Source organism: Anoplophora glabripennis, unplaced genomic scaffold (genome assembly GCF_000390285.2).
Source record: "Anoplophora glabripennis isolate ALB-LARVAE unplaced genomic scaffold, Agla_2.0 scaffold839, whole genome shotgun sequence".
Classification (NCBI taxonomy): Eukaryota; Metazoa; Arthropoda; class Insecta; order Coleoptera; family Cerambycidae; genus Anoplophora; species Anoplophora glabripennis.
In genome coordinates, this window is record NW_019417046.1 from 2406 (window position 1) to 18435 (window position 16030).

Genomic DNA, 16030 nt, shown 5'->3' on the forward strand with positions numbered 1-16030 from the left:
TTTAATATATATTTAAACTTTTAAATATAAAGGAAAAATATTTAATAATAATTAATACCCATGGGCAACAATAAATACTGCACTTAAATTAGGCAACCAAATGTACATATGCATATCTACGGTTGTCTACATTATGCATTAGTTAGGCTTCCAAATCACCAGAGGCGCTGTGGTAATGGTTTAGTGAAATATTTGATAAATGATTGAGATTAATGAAACGGCGTTTTTTTTTTCAAACGTATTTTTAATATTCATTAAACATAAGAATTACAAGAAATATTGGTTGTGCACAGTCTTAAAACATAAAACACATTAAAAAGAAATGACGACAAACCTGCCACCGCACTTGCGACTCTCGCAAAAGGCACCGCACAACATCGCAAACGGCCATTCGATTTAGACGTACAAAAATAGTCCTTTATCACGTTACATTATTGAACCCCCAAGTTTATGTACAAAAGTAATATAAAAACTACCTCCTAATCGCTATATTATAAAAATATATCCAGCTAATTAGATCTGTTTATCCATTACGAACAATAAACTCCGTTACATACGTAACAATATGTAAATTCGGTGAACCGACGCGGAACGGGCTGGCAATTTACCATCAGGTGCCATGCTCGAACTCCCGATATCCCTCGGCGCCGGTAAAGATGACGTCCACCCATATCCTCATGGCCTCCGGGGACGGCGCCATCAAGTAATAGAGACGTTCGTGCGTCTTAACGATGAACGTCAGTTGGGGGTTGGGCGACTTCACGCTGTTCAGGTGGTCCAAGTAGACCTCCTCGATGGCCTGGAAAAGCCGTTTATGAGTAATTTGCTCTTTTTATCGACGACGATTCCGAATTATCTCCGTACACGATATTTCGGGGCTACACCGCCTCGATTTGTCCCATTTTTTCAAAATTTAACAATTAGATTTTCGATTTTATTCTTTTAGATGGAACAGAATAATTGCAAATACGAGAAAAATCAACCGAAACTTTGACTTTTTTTTTCGGTTCGAAAAATGTAGATCCTTTTTTTGTTACCGTTGAAATTTAATCGGAATGGCACTATTGCCGTTTGAAAACTCACATTTTTTCACGAATTTAAAAAAAAAATTTATCCTACGACCAACAGTTCCTACAAACTTTTTTTTTCATTACCTGGAAATACGCCCCCCCTCTGGGCTTCTTTTCGCTTTTGTCCGAGTAATAGGTCAGAGTGTGCTTGTTCCTGTCGAATACGAACCACCTCCTGGACCACCCGTTCAGCTTCGAACCCTTCTTGTGAAGGAACCCCCGGCACGTGCTCGAATTTATTAAAACGTGCGGGCACAGCACCACCTGGTGGCCTACATGAAAAGAGATAAAAATTTAATATCTAGAATTAAATTCTACCCATTTTTTATAAAAAATTTGGCCGTAATCGATTCACAAGCATTTAAAAAAAAAAAAACGTTACATTTAAAAAAATATTCATGAAAATAGCGCGCCTTAAAAATTTTTAACTGTACACGCCAAAATAAAAACTCTCACCGGCCGATTCTATGTGCTGGCGAAGGTCCAGGTCCGACCCCCTTATGGGCAGGTATCTGGTGAGGGGCCTCTGCTTGTCGCTGGGACTCTTCCGCTTCCTGTTCAAGGTGCCCACCTCAAGGCTCATTTCGCTCGTCTCGGACAGGGGCCTAGGCGATTCGGCGGTCTCTGATTCCCCATGGCTCTGAAATTAAAACCGTCGTTCAATATGGACGAGTGGAAAGACGGGAATAAATAAATGTCGGGATAAGCGGCGTTTACGAAGAAAATTTATTACCAGCAGTGGTACCTCGTCGGCGTTACGCGAAAGACAAATCGCAGGTTTCCCTTTCAAGCGTCCGAGTCACTATTTAAATATTTAAAATGGTGGTGTTACAAGATTCGATGTAAATACGATGTAACGGAAGGTGTTACAAGTATCGTAATCAATGAATCAGTAACGGGAATAACAAAGATATTTTTTAGATTACAAAAATATTTAACAAAACAGGACTGAGGATTAAGCGCGTCGAAAACCTTCGGAATAGTAATAGTCTGCTTGTGTAATAAGAAAAATAAGATAAATATAAGCGAATATATACAAGTTGAGTTTTCTCGGGTTAAGGTTATGAACTATAGCGAAATTTTGCTTCGTTTTCGAGCTACAATTAAAAAACTGAAAGGGGTGCATTTTCTCCCCTACCTCTAATTTACACCCTTTAATTTAATAGCACTCTGCGTCTTTTTCATCTAAAATGAAATGACCATTTGAGCGAAGTTGAAAACTAAGTTAAATATAAATTAAAATTATCTGTACGTTTAGATATTTAATTTATTTGTATGTTAGTGTTGTTTAGATTTAGTTATTTTAATTCTATTAACTAAAATTCTTTTGAAAAACTGTAATACTTGTCGTAAAAGAAAATAAGCGCGTCATTATTTGGGAATCTACTCCAAAACCGACAGAAAATTTGTTACGATTTTTTGAAATATTGTTAAAAGACAAAAACGGTTGGTTCCCGGGTCAAATCGTACATATACAGAGTGTCCCAATGTCGGCGTACAAAAATTTACCTCGGGGTGGACCAGACTAAAATAAGATTAAAATTCTTATAAAATATTTTCCTACGATGCACTCTCACTGATTGAGAGTTACAGGGTGTTGTTTAAAAAAAATAATAACAACTTTCCGCAATAACTCAAAAACCCTTTCAGGAACTTGAGTAATTTTTGTGTGAAGTGTAAAGGTCATTAAAACTACATCTGACGCCAGGGGCGGCCTAGGCCAACTTGTCCACCCAAAAATTACTTAAATCCCTGAAAGGGTTTTTGAGTTATTGCGAAAAGTTATCATTTTTTTATAAACAACACCCTGTAACTCGGTGAGAGTGCATCGCAGAAAAATATTTTATAAGAATTTTAACCTTATTTTGGTCGTCTGGTCTACCCCCTGGTAAATTTTTGTACGCTGACAATGGGACACCCTGTATAAGCCTTATTTACTTTTCCCCTTTAAAGCCCATGTATCTCCTCGAGGAAAAAATTACATAAGAGCAAGTTTGTTGCGCAATAATTTTGTTACTAAACGAAGAACACTATTTGGAGTATTTCGTCTACAAACAACTCATTTTTTTTCATAGAATTTCTACATTATATAATTATTATATACAGCTGCTGGATTCTAAAGATAAATGCGTAACCAGGGGCAGGAGGCGAATCACGATTCTAAATGAAAGACGAGAAACAAGAAATTATATGCTCCGATGTAATTTTAGACAGGGTTGGATCTATGCCATAATTCACAAATAAAAGACTAATTTTCACATTCCGGATAGTTCACCAACTAAAATCTCCCGATATACATATTTTAATTGCCACTTTGCTGGCTCCGGAGAAGCAATCAAGCCAACTTAATAAATGCGGAAGCAAAATATTTTTTAGAGAAGATATTGTGTTGGTGAAATAACAAAATAAGGAAATTTAATTTAAATAACTTAGTAACAATAATTAATTATTATCAGTGTCAGTATATCTCTTTCGGAAAACCCCCAGTTAATTTTGTCCGTGATAAAAACCCTATCTCTGTAATTGTTAAGATTTCTTAATTGGTGAACTGCAAACAATTGGGTTTATCTAAATATTATGTTAACATTTGTATATCACCAGCATGACCTTTGCAGTTCGTTTCCTCTATAGCTCCGCTCAATCAAATTAAATTATGTTTAATTACACCAAGTATTTTATAATTTTCCATTAAATTGTACCAATTTCAAAACTGTAGGACAATTTTAGCAAAACGATTCTGAAAATACGCTCGTATTTTTATACATACATTTAGAGCTGTCAAAGGTCTCTTAAATTACGTAGCGTATACACGTGTTGGTGTACTGGAGGATGAATTATCGCTTATCGATTGAGTTATTTTATAAACATTCAAATGATGCCGAAAATACAACCTACATATCCGCGAGAAAAAAATTGGTATGTATATAGAAAGCTCCCCGTATAAACAAATGAAATAGAAATACACCGACCACGTAAATTTGAACAATACAGTAATATATTTTGTGCTAAAACTAAACTGTTTATAGTTTTACTACGCCGAGGGAAGGGAATAATGTGTGTAAGTGTGATACGGAGCATTCATAAATGATTACAAGTCACGTGACCAGTTTTGTTTGGAAAAATTAAAAGTTGTGAGAGCGGGATTACATTAAAACAACATTCTGTTTCGCCGGCTGGTGATCGGTGTTATTTTTCACGAGATACTATTCAACCGATCAGCGATCGCATTATCTCGAGCGTAGACGCAACATTTTGTCATTGTTCATTGTAGACGAATCATTAATATTGGTGACGCTGAGGTTTAGGGATTTTTTACAGTACAGTACCAGTCGTGCAGTGTCCTAAGGTTGTCTAAGCTCGTCGGTGGAGTGGCTTGTAATCATTTATAGTCCAATCAAATTAGATTTTTATGTGCCAAAATTTAGTTCAGTAATAACAAAGAATTAAATTAGGAAAAATTCTGTAGAATTGAATGAACTACTTTACCCAGCTGAATATTAGGGCTTCATTTTCAAAATGGCGTCCAAAGTTTGCAAAAAATCAGTTTTTTTCATTTAAAAAAAGACAAAAATTGTACAAATGTATAATGTATAAATTTAGGAATTATTTATTTCTGCATCTTTAAAACGGAAAAAGATTTTTTTACGAAACTTTCAGAATATGTAGTCCTTGGAAAGTAGAATAAGTGCATTTTTGTAAAATTTCAATATATTTGATAGTTTTTGCAAAAATTGAGTTTTTCGAAAAAAAAACAATTTTTTTTAAGTTTCAATAAATCATACAGTAACGCACTTACGTGACCCATCTTGGGCTTAACATTTTCTCTAAGAATTGTACTTTCCTGTGCAAATTGTGCGCGAATTGCAAAATAATTGGAAATATGCGGAGTCTACCGAAATCTTTTTCTTATTGTTGAAATTGAATCGGAATGGCATTACTGCCATTTAATAATAATAATAATAATAATAATAATAATAATAATAATAATAATAATAATAATAATATCTCTACTCCTCATTCTAATTACGAGAATTAGCCCATAAGTCCGGAGACTTGTGCGGGAGAGGAGGCGGCATATTATTATTAGGCAGGCCGCATTTGCGCCCAGGAACGACTTATGTTGGTAGGCCCTAACCACCATTCAGTGCAGGAATGAGGGAAACCTGGAAAACCTAATTAATTAGGAATTAATTTGAAAGCTGACATTTTTTACACGAATTAAAAAAAAATTGTCCTACGACCAACAGGAGCCGACAATTTTTTATTTTTTTTTTTAATTGCTACGAGCTCATTTATTACTATTTTGGTCTGAAATTTACACATCTAGTTGAATATTTTTACTTCAATATAAAAAATAGTCCGCAATGATTGACCCCCTTTTTTCTAAAATAAACTTAATTTTGTCGGGTCCCGTAAAATGCTTACTCCGCTCGATACGGTGGGGGCGGAGACACAATTTTTTTTATTTGGACTCGTTTTTAATTAATTTTTATTTATAAATAGCCACCTGTCGATTTTTCGGAAAATAGCTTATGAATTCTTTTACCAAAAGGCAAAAGCTTTAATCAGCATTACTTAAAATACAAACAAAAAACTGCAAAAGACTAAAAAACAAAAGACACGCATAAATGTCTGAAGAAGAAGATTATCCTGACACTGACGGTTATAACTGGTATAAAAGAGTCTGACTTTTACAATTTTAGGTATATTCAACGCCAGCTAGATTTGGACACAAAAAATTTAAGCCTGAATAAAAAAATTATTCCGTGTCATAAATTGGTGAAATTTGAGGTACATGGGGTTTTAAGTGATGTTGATTAAGGCTGAATAGCTGGATTTTCAATAAAAAAAATAGCAACAATGGTGGATGATGATGGAATCATTGGTGAAAAAAAACTTTCGAATCGTACATAATGAGTCACGTTGTACAGGATGTCCAAAGAGTAGGCGTCAAATTCTTAAAAACCAAGAAGTTTTTGAAAAAAATATATTATGTAGTCAAAAGTTGTTACTTTTGACGATTAATGCGTGGTTAAAATGTTAGCACTCATTTCAGGGACACTCAGTATATCATTATTATTTCGTAACATTGTTTCTTTTTTGGAAAACACAAACTTTCAGACACACTATTACCACTGAGCTGAAGTTCCTAAGAGAAAGGGGTGACTAGACAATTTAATAGAATTATTAGAGCAACAGGAAGCCAAGGGAATATTAAAGGAAAAAGCTCCTTTCTCACTTAAATGCAAAGAAAACCTATCAATTTCCACGCGAAAAAACTTAGCTTGCGTTGTTCAGAAAATTACATCAACTACGTCATTGTTATTATTTTCAGTTGCATGTCGCCTGAGGACGACCTATTCCTATCATATCGAAACGTCTTACGAACAACAAACACATACAAACACATCCCGTCTTCTTCACCGACCTTTCGCCACAAACCGAAGGAAAAAAACTTACTGAGGTAGATGACAAGCGGTTGGTCTTGCGCCTCCTCACGTTATTCTTGTAGCCGGACCGAACGTAAGTTATCCACAGGGACATTTTTATGGAGAGTACGCGCGAGATCGATTAGAGAAAAAAAAGTCCGATTCTTTGGGATCCCCCAAAGCTCTCCGTGCCGATAGAAGCGCGCGATCGAGGCGACCGACGGCGGAGAGGAAATAGTAAGATAACCGGATTAGCTTCGCCCGTTCGACTCGAAGGAGTTGGGTGTACGCGGCTTTTCCGAAATAGCTTGATGTTCTGGGTTCTGGCGTACCGACGTAACGCCCCTTTGACCGGACTCCCCCGATTTTCGAAAACAAACGGAACGGAGGCATCTGCGGGGTAAGGGATATAATCGTGGGGTATACCGTTTACGTATAAATGTGACAAAGATTTATCAGCAGACTATTAGGGGCGCTACATTGAATTTTTGCATTTTCCAATTCACCGTAATTTTCTGATTACGCTGATCTAGGCTATTGATTATGTCATGTGGTATGGAACTACAACGTTGATGGGTTTTTATTGCATGAATCGTTCAAATAGTTATTTAGAATGAAAAAATCGCGGTGTGCTATTAAATTAGAGGGTGGAAATTGGAGATAGGGGTGAAAATGCAACCCTTTCAGTTTTTTGAGTATATCTCGAAAATGAAGCAAAATTTGAGGGTATTGCATAGGAAAATTTTTGTAGATAATTCTGTCGAAATAGCTTATTTAAAAAATTAAAAAAAAAATTTACTCCAAAATATATTAAAACCAATTTAACAAAAAAAATGCAAAACTCATTTTTTTGTTTTTTTTTTTACTTTTATGCAAATAACTTTTTTTTCTGAGCAGAGATAGGTATAGGCATTGTTCATAGACAAAAAATAGATAAAATTTCCTTCAAAACAAGAGGTTGTAGAGTATTTTTGGATGAAAATTAACTGATATATGGCCGCTCAAACTTAATCAATTTTTCGATTTTCGTCGCATTTACCCTTATGCGTTTTAACTCTCATTTTTTTGCAAAAAAAGGAAGGAAATAAGACGTTCAAGGATTTTCATCACATGACTTGTTCGAAGGGTCATTAAAAATGAAAAAACCGCGGGGTGCTATTAAATTAGAGGGTTGAAATTGAGGATATGGGTGAAAATGCACTTTTGCAGATTTTTAATTGTAGCACGAAAACGAAGCAAAATTTCGATATAATTCATAGGAAAAATTTTGTAGGGAATTGAATTTCCCATCGAAATGGCTGATTTAAAAAATGTAAAAGGAAAATTTTATGCAAAAAATCGTTAATAAACACTTAAACAAAGCAAAAAATTATATATTTTTGATTTTTTTACTTTTATAATAAAATAATTTAGTACAACCTCGAGAATTTAAATACAATAAAGTTTATTAATAATGTATATACAGCGTGTCCACGGATGGAGCTGACAAGAGGAGAAACTCATTTGTTTTTGACTTTATCGAAAAATGTCACTCTTTATAAAAAGTTCTGCCCCTCGAAAAAATAAGACTGTCATACAAACATCTTAGATTAGATGTACAGGGTGCTCATAAATTAAAAAAAAACGAAAATACTTAAAAGAGAAGTACCATTATTTATTATTTTACACAACATTTTTATACAACAAATCTGTTTATAACCTCAAATATGTAATGTCCTAATACAAATTTTAAAATAAAAATTTCACTTCAGTTTTTTTCTATATATGGATAGCTACTTCCTACCTCAAAAATTGAAATTTTAATTTTAAAATTTGTATTAGGACATTATTTGAGACTATAAACAGATTTGTTTTATAAAAATGTTGTGTAAAATAATAAATAATGGTACTTCTCTCTTGAGTATTTTCGTATTTTTTTAATTTATGAGCACTCTGTACATCTAATCTAAGATGTTTATATGACAGTCTCATTTTTTCGAGGGGCAGAACTTTTTATAAATTGTGACATTTTTCGTTACAGTCAAAAACAAAAGAGTTTCTCCTCTTGTCAAGTCAATCCGTGGACACACTGTATATACATTATTAATAAACTTTATTGTACTTAAATTCTCAAGTTTTTACTAAATTATTTTATTAAAAAAGTAAAAAAAAAAAANCAACACCCTGTATATAAAGCCATATAACTTTTATTTATTATTGATAAATTAATTTAACATACGTCTTTATTAAATAAAAATGAATTACATACTCAAAAATAAGTAATAAAACAATATTGTCATAAATTCAGTAAAAACCGAAAAAAAGGCAAAGTTGAACGATCATAAGTCAGTCTATTTTCATCGAAAAACTTTTATAACCCATCATTTTGTAGGAAATTTTATATACTTTTCTTTCTATGAAGCAATGCCTATACCTATCTCTGCTCAGAAAAGTTATTTGCATAAAATTAAAAAAACAAGAAAATAGAATTTTTTGCATTTTTTGTTAAATTCTTTTTAATATATTTTGCAGTAAATAAATTTTTTTCGATAGAAAATCTCATTATCTACAAAAATTTTTCCTATGCAATACCCTCAAATTTTGTTTCGTTTTCGAGATATACTCAAAAAACCGTGAGGGTTGCATTTTCACCCCTATCTCCAATTTCCACCCTCTAATTTAATAGCACTCCACGTTTTTTCTTTCTGTATAACCATTTAAACGATTCATGCAATAAAAATCCATCAATAGTTCCTTAGTACTCTGCTTTTTAAGACATAATCAACAGCCTAATCTGGCATACGACGTGGTTACCTTTCCACTTTCGTCAAAAACTGAAATGTCCGTTTTTATAAAGAGCGAAAAAAGATATTTGTGTTAAATCAAATCTAACATTATTTCTGTATTTCACCGGAAATTGTACAACTTGCACAACAAAAAATGTTCCAAATTTGCCAAATGGACTGTGATAATGGCCTATTTGTAACAAAGCTGCTCCCAAATTCTACTTACAATAATAACGATATAGAGGGGAGATTTATATTATTCGCCTACTTCCCGACAGTTGCTTACCATTCTTTTGCGTTTGAAAAGAGATTTGAGCGAATGGAAAATTTTCGTTGCGCGTTATTTATAATTCCAATAATAGTCCAAGCAATTCTGTCACGGATTGATGTTAAATTTGCAGAAATTATTACCTGGACAAAAAAAATATGACCGTATAGAAAATTAAATTTTAAATTGAGTTTCTTGTTCTTTAAACTCGATCCAATATGGCGAACATGGTTAAAAAAAATCGCAAAGTTGAAAAAAACGGTTTTTCTAAAATAACTAAAAAAATATAGCACGGATTGAAAAATTTTAAATGAGAAAGTTGTAGGTTTTAAAAAGATCTATCGACTGATTTTTTGAAAGTATCGATTGCTTTGTTACTTTTCGAGATATATCGAAAAAACCGTTAAAAATCTTCTCTTTTCTCTTCTTCTATAACTCGTTTACATTTACGTGCCCATATTTGCTATTTACTGCAAGCATAGCCCGCGGCAAGCCAAAAAAGTACATTTTTGAAAAATTTAAAAATATTAATTATTTTTCGAGATATATCGATTTTTTGAAAAAAAGGCGCTCTCGAAAATTGGCTAGATCTTCTCAGCGGATAGCCCTACAGTAACGATTTTCGGTTTATTTTCTTCGTAAAGAGTTATATTATCATGCTGTTAAAAAATGTTGACGATTTTATTAATTTTAAGGATCAAAAAATGACTTTGAATAAGTTGCACTTTTTTGGGTATGTTTTTTTCAAATTACTATTTCAATTTTTATTTTATGAAAATGACTTTTAAAGAAAGAAAACTAAACATTTACGGGTCTATTTTGCTTCTAAGGCGAAAATGCTATAATATTCGTGTTTAGCTACCCCAGATTAAGTACAAAAAAATAATAAAAATTGAAATAGTTATTTGAAAAAAACATACCCAAAAAAAGTGCAACTTTTTCAGTCATTTTTTGATCCTTAAAATTAATAAAATCGTCAACATTTTTTAACAGCATGATAATATAACTCTTTACGAAGAAAATAAACCGAAAATCGTTACTGTAGGGCTATCCGCTGAGAAGATCTAGCCAATTTTCGAGAGCGCCTTTTTTTCAAAAAATCGATATATCTCGAAAAATAATTAATATTTTTAAATTTTTCAAAAATGTACTTTTTTGGCTTGCCGCGGGCTATGCTTGCAGTAAATAGCAAATATGGGCACGTAAATGTAAACGAGTTATAGAAGAAGAGAAAAGAGAAGATTTTTAACGGTTTTTTCGATATATCTCGAAAAGTAACAAAGCAATCGATACTTTCAAAAAATCAGTCGATAGATCTTTTTAAAACCTACAACTTTCTCATTTAAAATTTTTCAATCCGTGCTATATTTTTTTAGTTATTTTAGAAAAACCGTTTTTTCAACTTTGCGATTTTTTTTAACCATGTTCGCCATATTGGATCGAGTTTAAAGAACAAGAAACTCAACAGAAAATTTAATTTTCTATACGGTCATATTTTTTTTGTCCAGGTAATAATTTCAGTAAGCATTTCTCTATAATGCTTGGACTATAAATATTATCGGGAGCCAGAGAGATAGAGTAAAACTACGCGAAATAAATTAATTACGCTCTAAAACACAGATGTTGGCGGCAATTGATGTTCTTTGCTAATTTATTAGTTCGCAACATATTTATCACCGACCGAGATTAAACACTGCTGTGAAAAGTGAATCTGAGTGCGATTTTTCGTGCAGTTTTAATAAATAATACCGCTTTTACGAAACTGTACCCGATTTCTTATTATAACGAAACTCCAATAAAAAGCTCGCAAAAACTTTTTGTAGTCGCTAAAAATGTTTTTTTCTTAATAAAAAGTTTCTTATTTTTTTTTTATATTTTCTATTAATAGTTTGAATGGCGTGTGTTCTATAAGAATAGCATCCTCTTTGTCAGGCACGTTGCGGGATTGAAGATGTATATTCGTACGTAAAATTGTTTGTGTTCGGCGCAAACAATACGCCGTTTTCGTAAAAAAGATGTCTTTTTCGAAACTGAATGGATGGCTGTTTACGCATACTTTGCCCAGATATTTATATATTTCAACTCGATGACGCATAACGGACATTATATATCGAGTCACATGCTGTTGCCCAAGAAAAGTTCTCGATACCCAAACGAAATTTAACATTGGAAAAGTCCTACATCCTAGAAAACGACGTAATTAAAAAGGTCGTAGCTGTTTTCTGGGAGAAAAAAATTACGGAATTTGCGAATTAAAGTGACCAGCCACACCGCCAAATCTCAACCCTATCGACTTTTTCTAACAAGCAGAACCGGTCAAGAAAATGTCCCTACTATAAAACACATGAATTACGCATATACTTCAGTTAATGACTCGATTCATTCACAATTCGAAAAAGAGAAAATATAAACCGTAAACAAAGTTTATTTTATTCTAATTCCTCATCGTTGACGTGATTCATAATACTGGAATGAGCGTTAGGTCTATATTTAAACCGGCTGAAAATTTTTCAGTCATTTGTCAGAAGTAAATTTATTATTGCTCGATGTTAAAAAAGATATCTGCGATTGCCTCAATGCGAAATAGAATTATTATCAATCATTGTTCTCCACAGAACTTTTCTCTGAAATTCCTTAACTAAAAGGAGATACAAGCGCCAACAAATGTATATTTAGCTACAATAAATGTTATTTCCGAAATCTACTCACTGAATAATACTTGCGGTTTATTGGCAATAAAGACCCAAATTTTACGAGCTTTCGATTTGTTCGCGAGCGAGCGACAACTGTACCGAACAATATTATGTGTTAGTTTACATTTCTCATCTAGTTAGAAGCTGCAATTTGTAAATTTTACGATTATTTACGACTGCAGATGGAAATCGGTACTTAAAAAGGTTGGGAAACAGTAATAAAGAGGTCCCAACAGTATTTTCTTATGCCTAGATCCTCCAAAACATCGCACATGGAATCGTATTTATTTTTCGTTATGTTGTTTTGTTGTAGAGGGTCTTGGGCCCGCATCTGTCTGCCTAGAACGATCATTATAGATCGACCGACTAAACAATCACCGGATATCCAACATCCAATGAAATTAGGCCGTGGAAGACAGCTGGAGACAGTTGTATCATTAACGGATATGTCATTCAAGAAGAAGCGTTCCCGTTTGCTAAAAATACCGGCTGTGATACCGAACGTTTAAGAAAATGTACACACAAGAGTTTCGCAACACAAGATTTTTCGAAAGAAACGTTAAAAAATATAAAACGACAGTTTAGTGACAAAGGGGGAGTGGGTTTCCCAGATGAACTAATTTTCAAACGCCTTTTGAAAATAAAAAGTACCATATTTTGGCAGCAATGTGCTTCTTCATTCACTGGACTTTGTATGTAAAAAGTAATATTTATTTTTTTCAGATTTTTGGAAAGCATAAACCATTTCGCGCGTGTGACATACACGTACCCACACGCATTAGATCACGACACGCCATGCCACGTCGCGCCGAGCCCAACCGCGCCCCTCCGAGCCCGGCCGCGCCACGCCGAGCCCGGTCGCGCCACGCCGAGCCACGCCGAGCCAGGTCGCGCCACGCCGAGCCCGGCCGCGCCACGCCGAGCCCGGCCGCGCCTCGCCGAGCCCGGTCGCGCCACGCAAAGTGTACAGCTTCTGTTGCTTTTAGTCTACAAAAAATACGTATCCACGTATCCTAATCGAATTAAAGGACGCCCTATAACATTTGGCTTGAAATAAAACCTTTTCCAAGACAAAAGCAGTACTTCCTAGTTGCATGTACAACCAAAAACGATAAAACAAAGCGTTTTATTACAACTGCAATAAAAGTTATCCAAGAAGTGTCAAATTTTTTTATTCCTTTCGAGAAATTTGCACGCACCTTTACGAATTTTAGCAAAACACTACCTGGATAGATTTATTCTCGGCCCGTTATCCACTAAAAATACATCCACGAGTGTAGTGGAACAATAAAGTTTTGTTTTTCCGAGCAGTACATCTCGCAGCTCACTGTTCAACGCGTAAAGGTTGAAGATTATAAATATAGAATTACTCACCGTTTCCTTCAGATCTTGGTCGTCCACAGTTTGCTTTGAATCGTCCTTTTGATCTTCCTCGAATCCGCTGGAGAAAAAAAAACAATTTTGGTGCATTTTACCGAATCAAGGTAACATGACAAAAATAAGAGCAAAAACAAATTCGGTCAACAACCTTCGCTTTAGATATGTTTCATGTCAAACATTATTGAGTAGTTCGTAGTTTTTTTTTTTAGTTATTTAGTAACTTGTTGAAAATAACAAACAGTATTTTAACAAAATTTCGATGACAGAACTAATTTTTTTCCGGACCTTCACTTTATATTTGTGGCAGCTGTAAAGCAAAGCAATTTTTTTGAAAATGAATATAAAGTAAAGAAAAATGGGTTATTTCTAAACAAATGACACTAAAGTTTCTCTTACGCGGGGTATTACAAGATACAACATGTAATATAGCCAATTTTAAATAATTTGGCAACCAAAGCAGTGGTGACTGGCGCTGCTAATACAAGGACTAGGTGTTTACTAACTTGAAGAGGACTTTTTATCGAAATAGTTCAAACTTGTTGGGAACTTCTGGAATCGTCACCGTGCTACATACTACAAAAAAGGAGGTGAATAGTTGCGTCCGAAGATGGCATATCGTCCGCTTCTTTCCCCCGTTTCATAACAATTGCGAGATAACGGCACACCTTTATTTGCGATAATGTCCGAATATTCAAGGACGAACAAAAGTCGTCATCGAATCAATGTGGTATTAAAAAATTCATTTTATTTGCAAAAAATATATCAGCCAATCGAATTTTCGCACTTTGATTGGCGGATATGTCCTTCCCAAGTTCGTAAACACCCTGTATAACAGACGGCGCCATTTATCTAACGAATTCGCAATCTATCAGAGAAAATTAGAACACGCAGTGAACAAAAAATGCCGTAAACGTCCAATTTTATATAAAAAAAATACACCGACAGTCTATCGACTTACCAACCGCGTATATAAAAAAAATTTAGTTCCAAGGACGGGAAGAGAACTTGGCCACCTCTGTTAGCACCGAAATAACTCGCCAGGCTACCGATAAAAAATTATTACAATAACTTCGGGATTTAGCCAAGGGTGAACTATTCTGGTGCTAAATAACACACAAAAGAACGAAAAACAAGTTTATTTTTCTTGTACAAATCCCGACTGTCGAAATAAAACGGCGCGTAAGTATGTGGGATTTCTACAATACTTTCAAAAAATTGTGTTTGGAGTAGTTCGAAGACAGGATGTCTAAATGTAGGTGGGTGTAACAAGCCTATTTACTATAATAGAGACATAAATCACTGACATCGTTATTTATTAGTGAATGAATGGAAACTGAGACCAACGCGTACAACGGCAAATTAATTTGTTTCGCATTTAATCTCCTCGAACAACTGTGCCGACAGATAGCTTAATTTTTACTGANGCTACATACTACAAAAAAGGAGGTGAATAGTTGCGTCCGAAGATGGCATATCGTCCGCTTCTTTCCCCCGTTTCATAACAATTGCGAGATAACGGCACACCTTTATTTGCGATAATGTCCGAATATTCAAGGACGAACAAAAGTCGTCATCGAATCAATGTGGTATTAAAAAATTCATTTTATTTGCAAAAAATATATCAGCCAATCGAATGTTCGCACTTTGATTGGCGGATATGTCCTTTCCAAGTTCGTAAACACCCTGTATATCAGACGGCGCCATTTATCTAACGAATTCGCAATCTACTAGAGAAAATTAGAACACGCAGTGAACAAAAAATGCCGTAAACGTCCAATTTTATATAAAAAAAAATACACCGACACTACCGACAGTCTATCGACTTACCAACCGCGTATATACAAAAAAATTAGTTTCAAGGACGGAAAGAGAACTTGGCCACCTCTGTTAGCACCGAAATAACTCGCCAGGCTACCGATAAAAAATTATTACAATAACTTCGGGATTTAGCCAAGGGTGAACTATTCTGGTGCTAAATAACACACAAAAGAACGAAAAACAAGTTTATTTTTCTTGTACAAATCCCGACTGTCGAAATAAAACGGCGCGTAAGTATGTGGGATTTCTAATACTTTCAAAAAATTGTGTATAGAGTAGTTTGAAGACAGGATGTCTAAATGTAGGTGGGTGTAACAAGCCTATTTACTATAATAGACATAAATCACTGACATCGTTATTTATTAGTGAATGAATGGAAACTGAGACCAACTCGTACATCGGCAAATTAATTTGTTTCGCATTTAATCTCCTCGAACAACTGTGACGACAGATAGCTTAATTTTTACTGAAATATGTGGTAGAGGCGTCAGGCAAAACTATAATTTTATTTGACTCGGATACAATGTATGCGTACTTCGACAATTTCAAACCAACAAAATTGCTATATCAAATCAAATTTAGCGTAGATACTAGATAGCCAATTAAG

General features: G+C 34.3%; 1 protein-coding gene across 1 annotated transcript in view; it reads right to left on the reverse strand.

The window, feature by feature from the left end:
• Nucleotides 1–230: 230 nt before the first annotated feature.
• The window catches only part of LOC108912609 (pleckstrin homology-like domain family B member 2), a 71217-nt gene continuing 55417 nt past the window's right edge, over nt 231–16030 (reverse strand). Inside the window, exons 11-14 of the mRNA XM_023455866.1 lie at nt 13600–13666; nt 1527–1710; nt 1155–1342; nt 231–799 (exon numbers count right to left, since the gene is read on the reverse strand). Coding sequence (XP_023311634.1) covers nt 611–799; nt 1155–1342; nt 1527–1710; nt 13600–13666 — 628 coding nt within the window. The 3' untranslated portion in view covers nt 231–610. The remainder of the gene's footprint in view (nt 800–1154; nt 1343–1526; nt 1711–13599; nt 13667–16030) is intronic.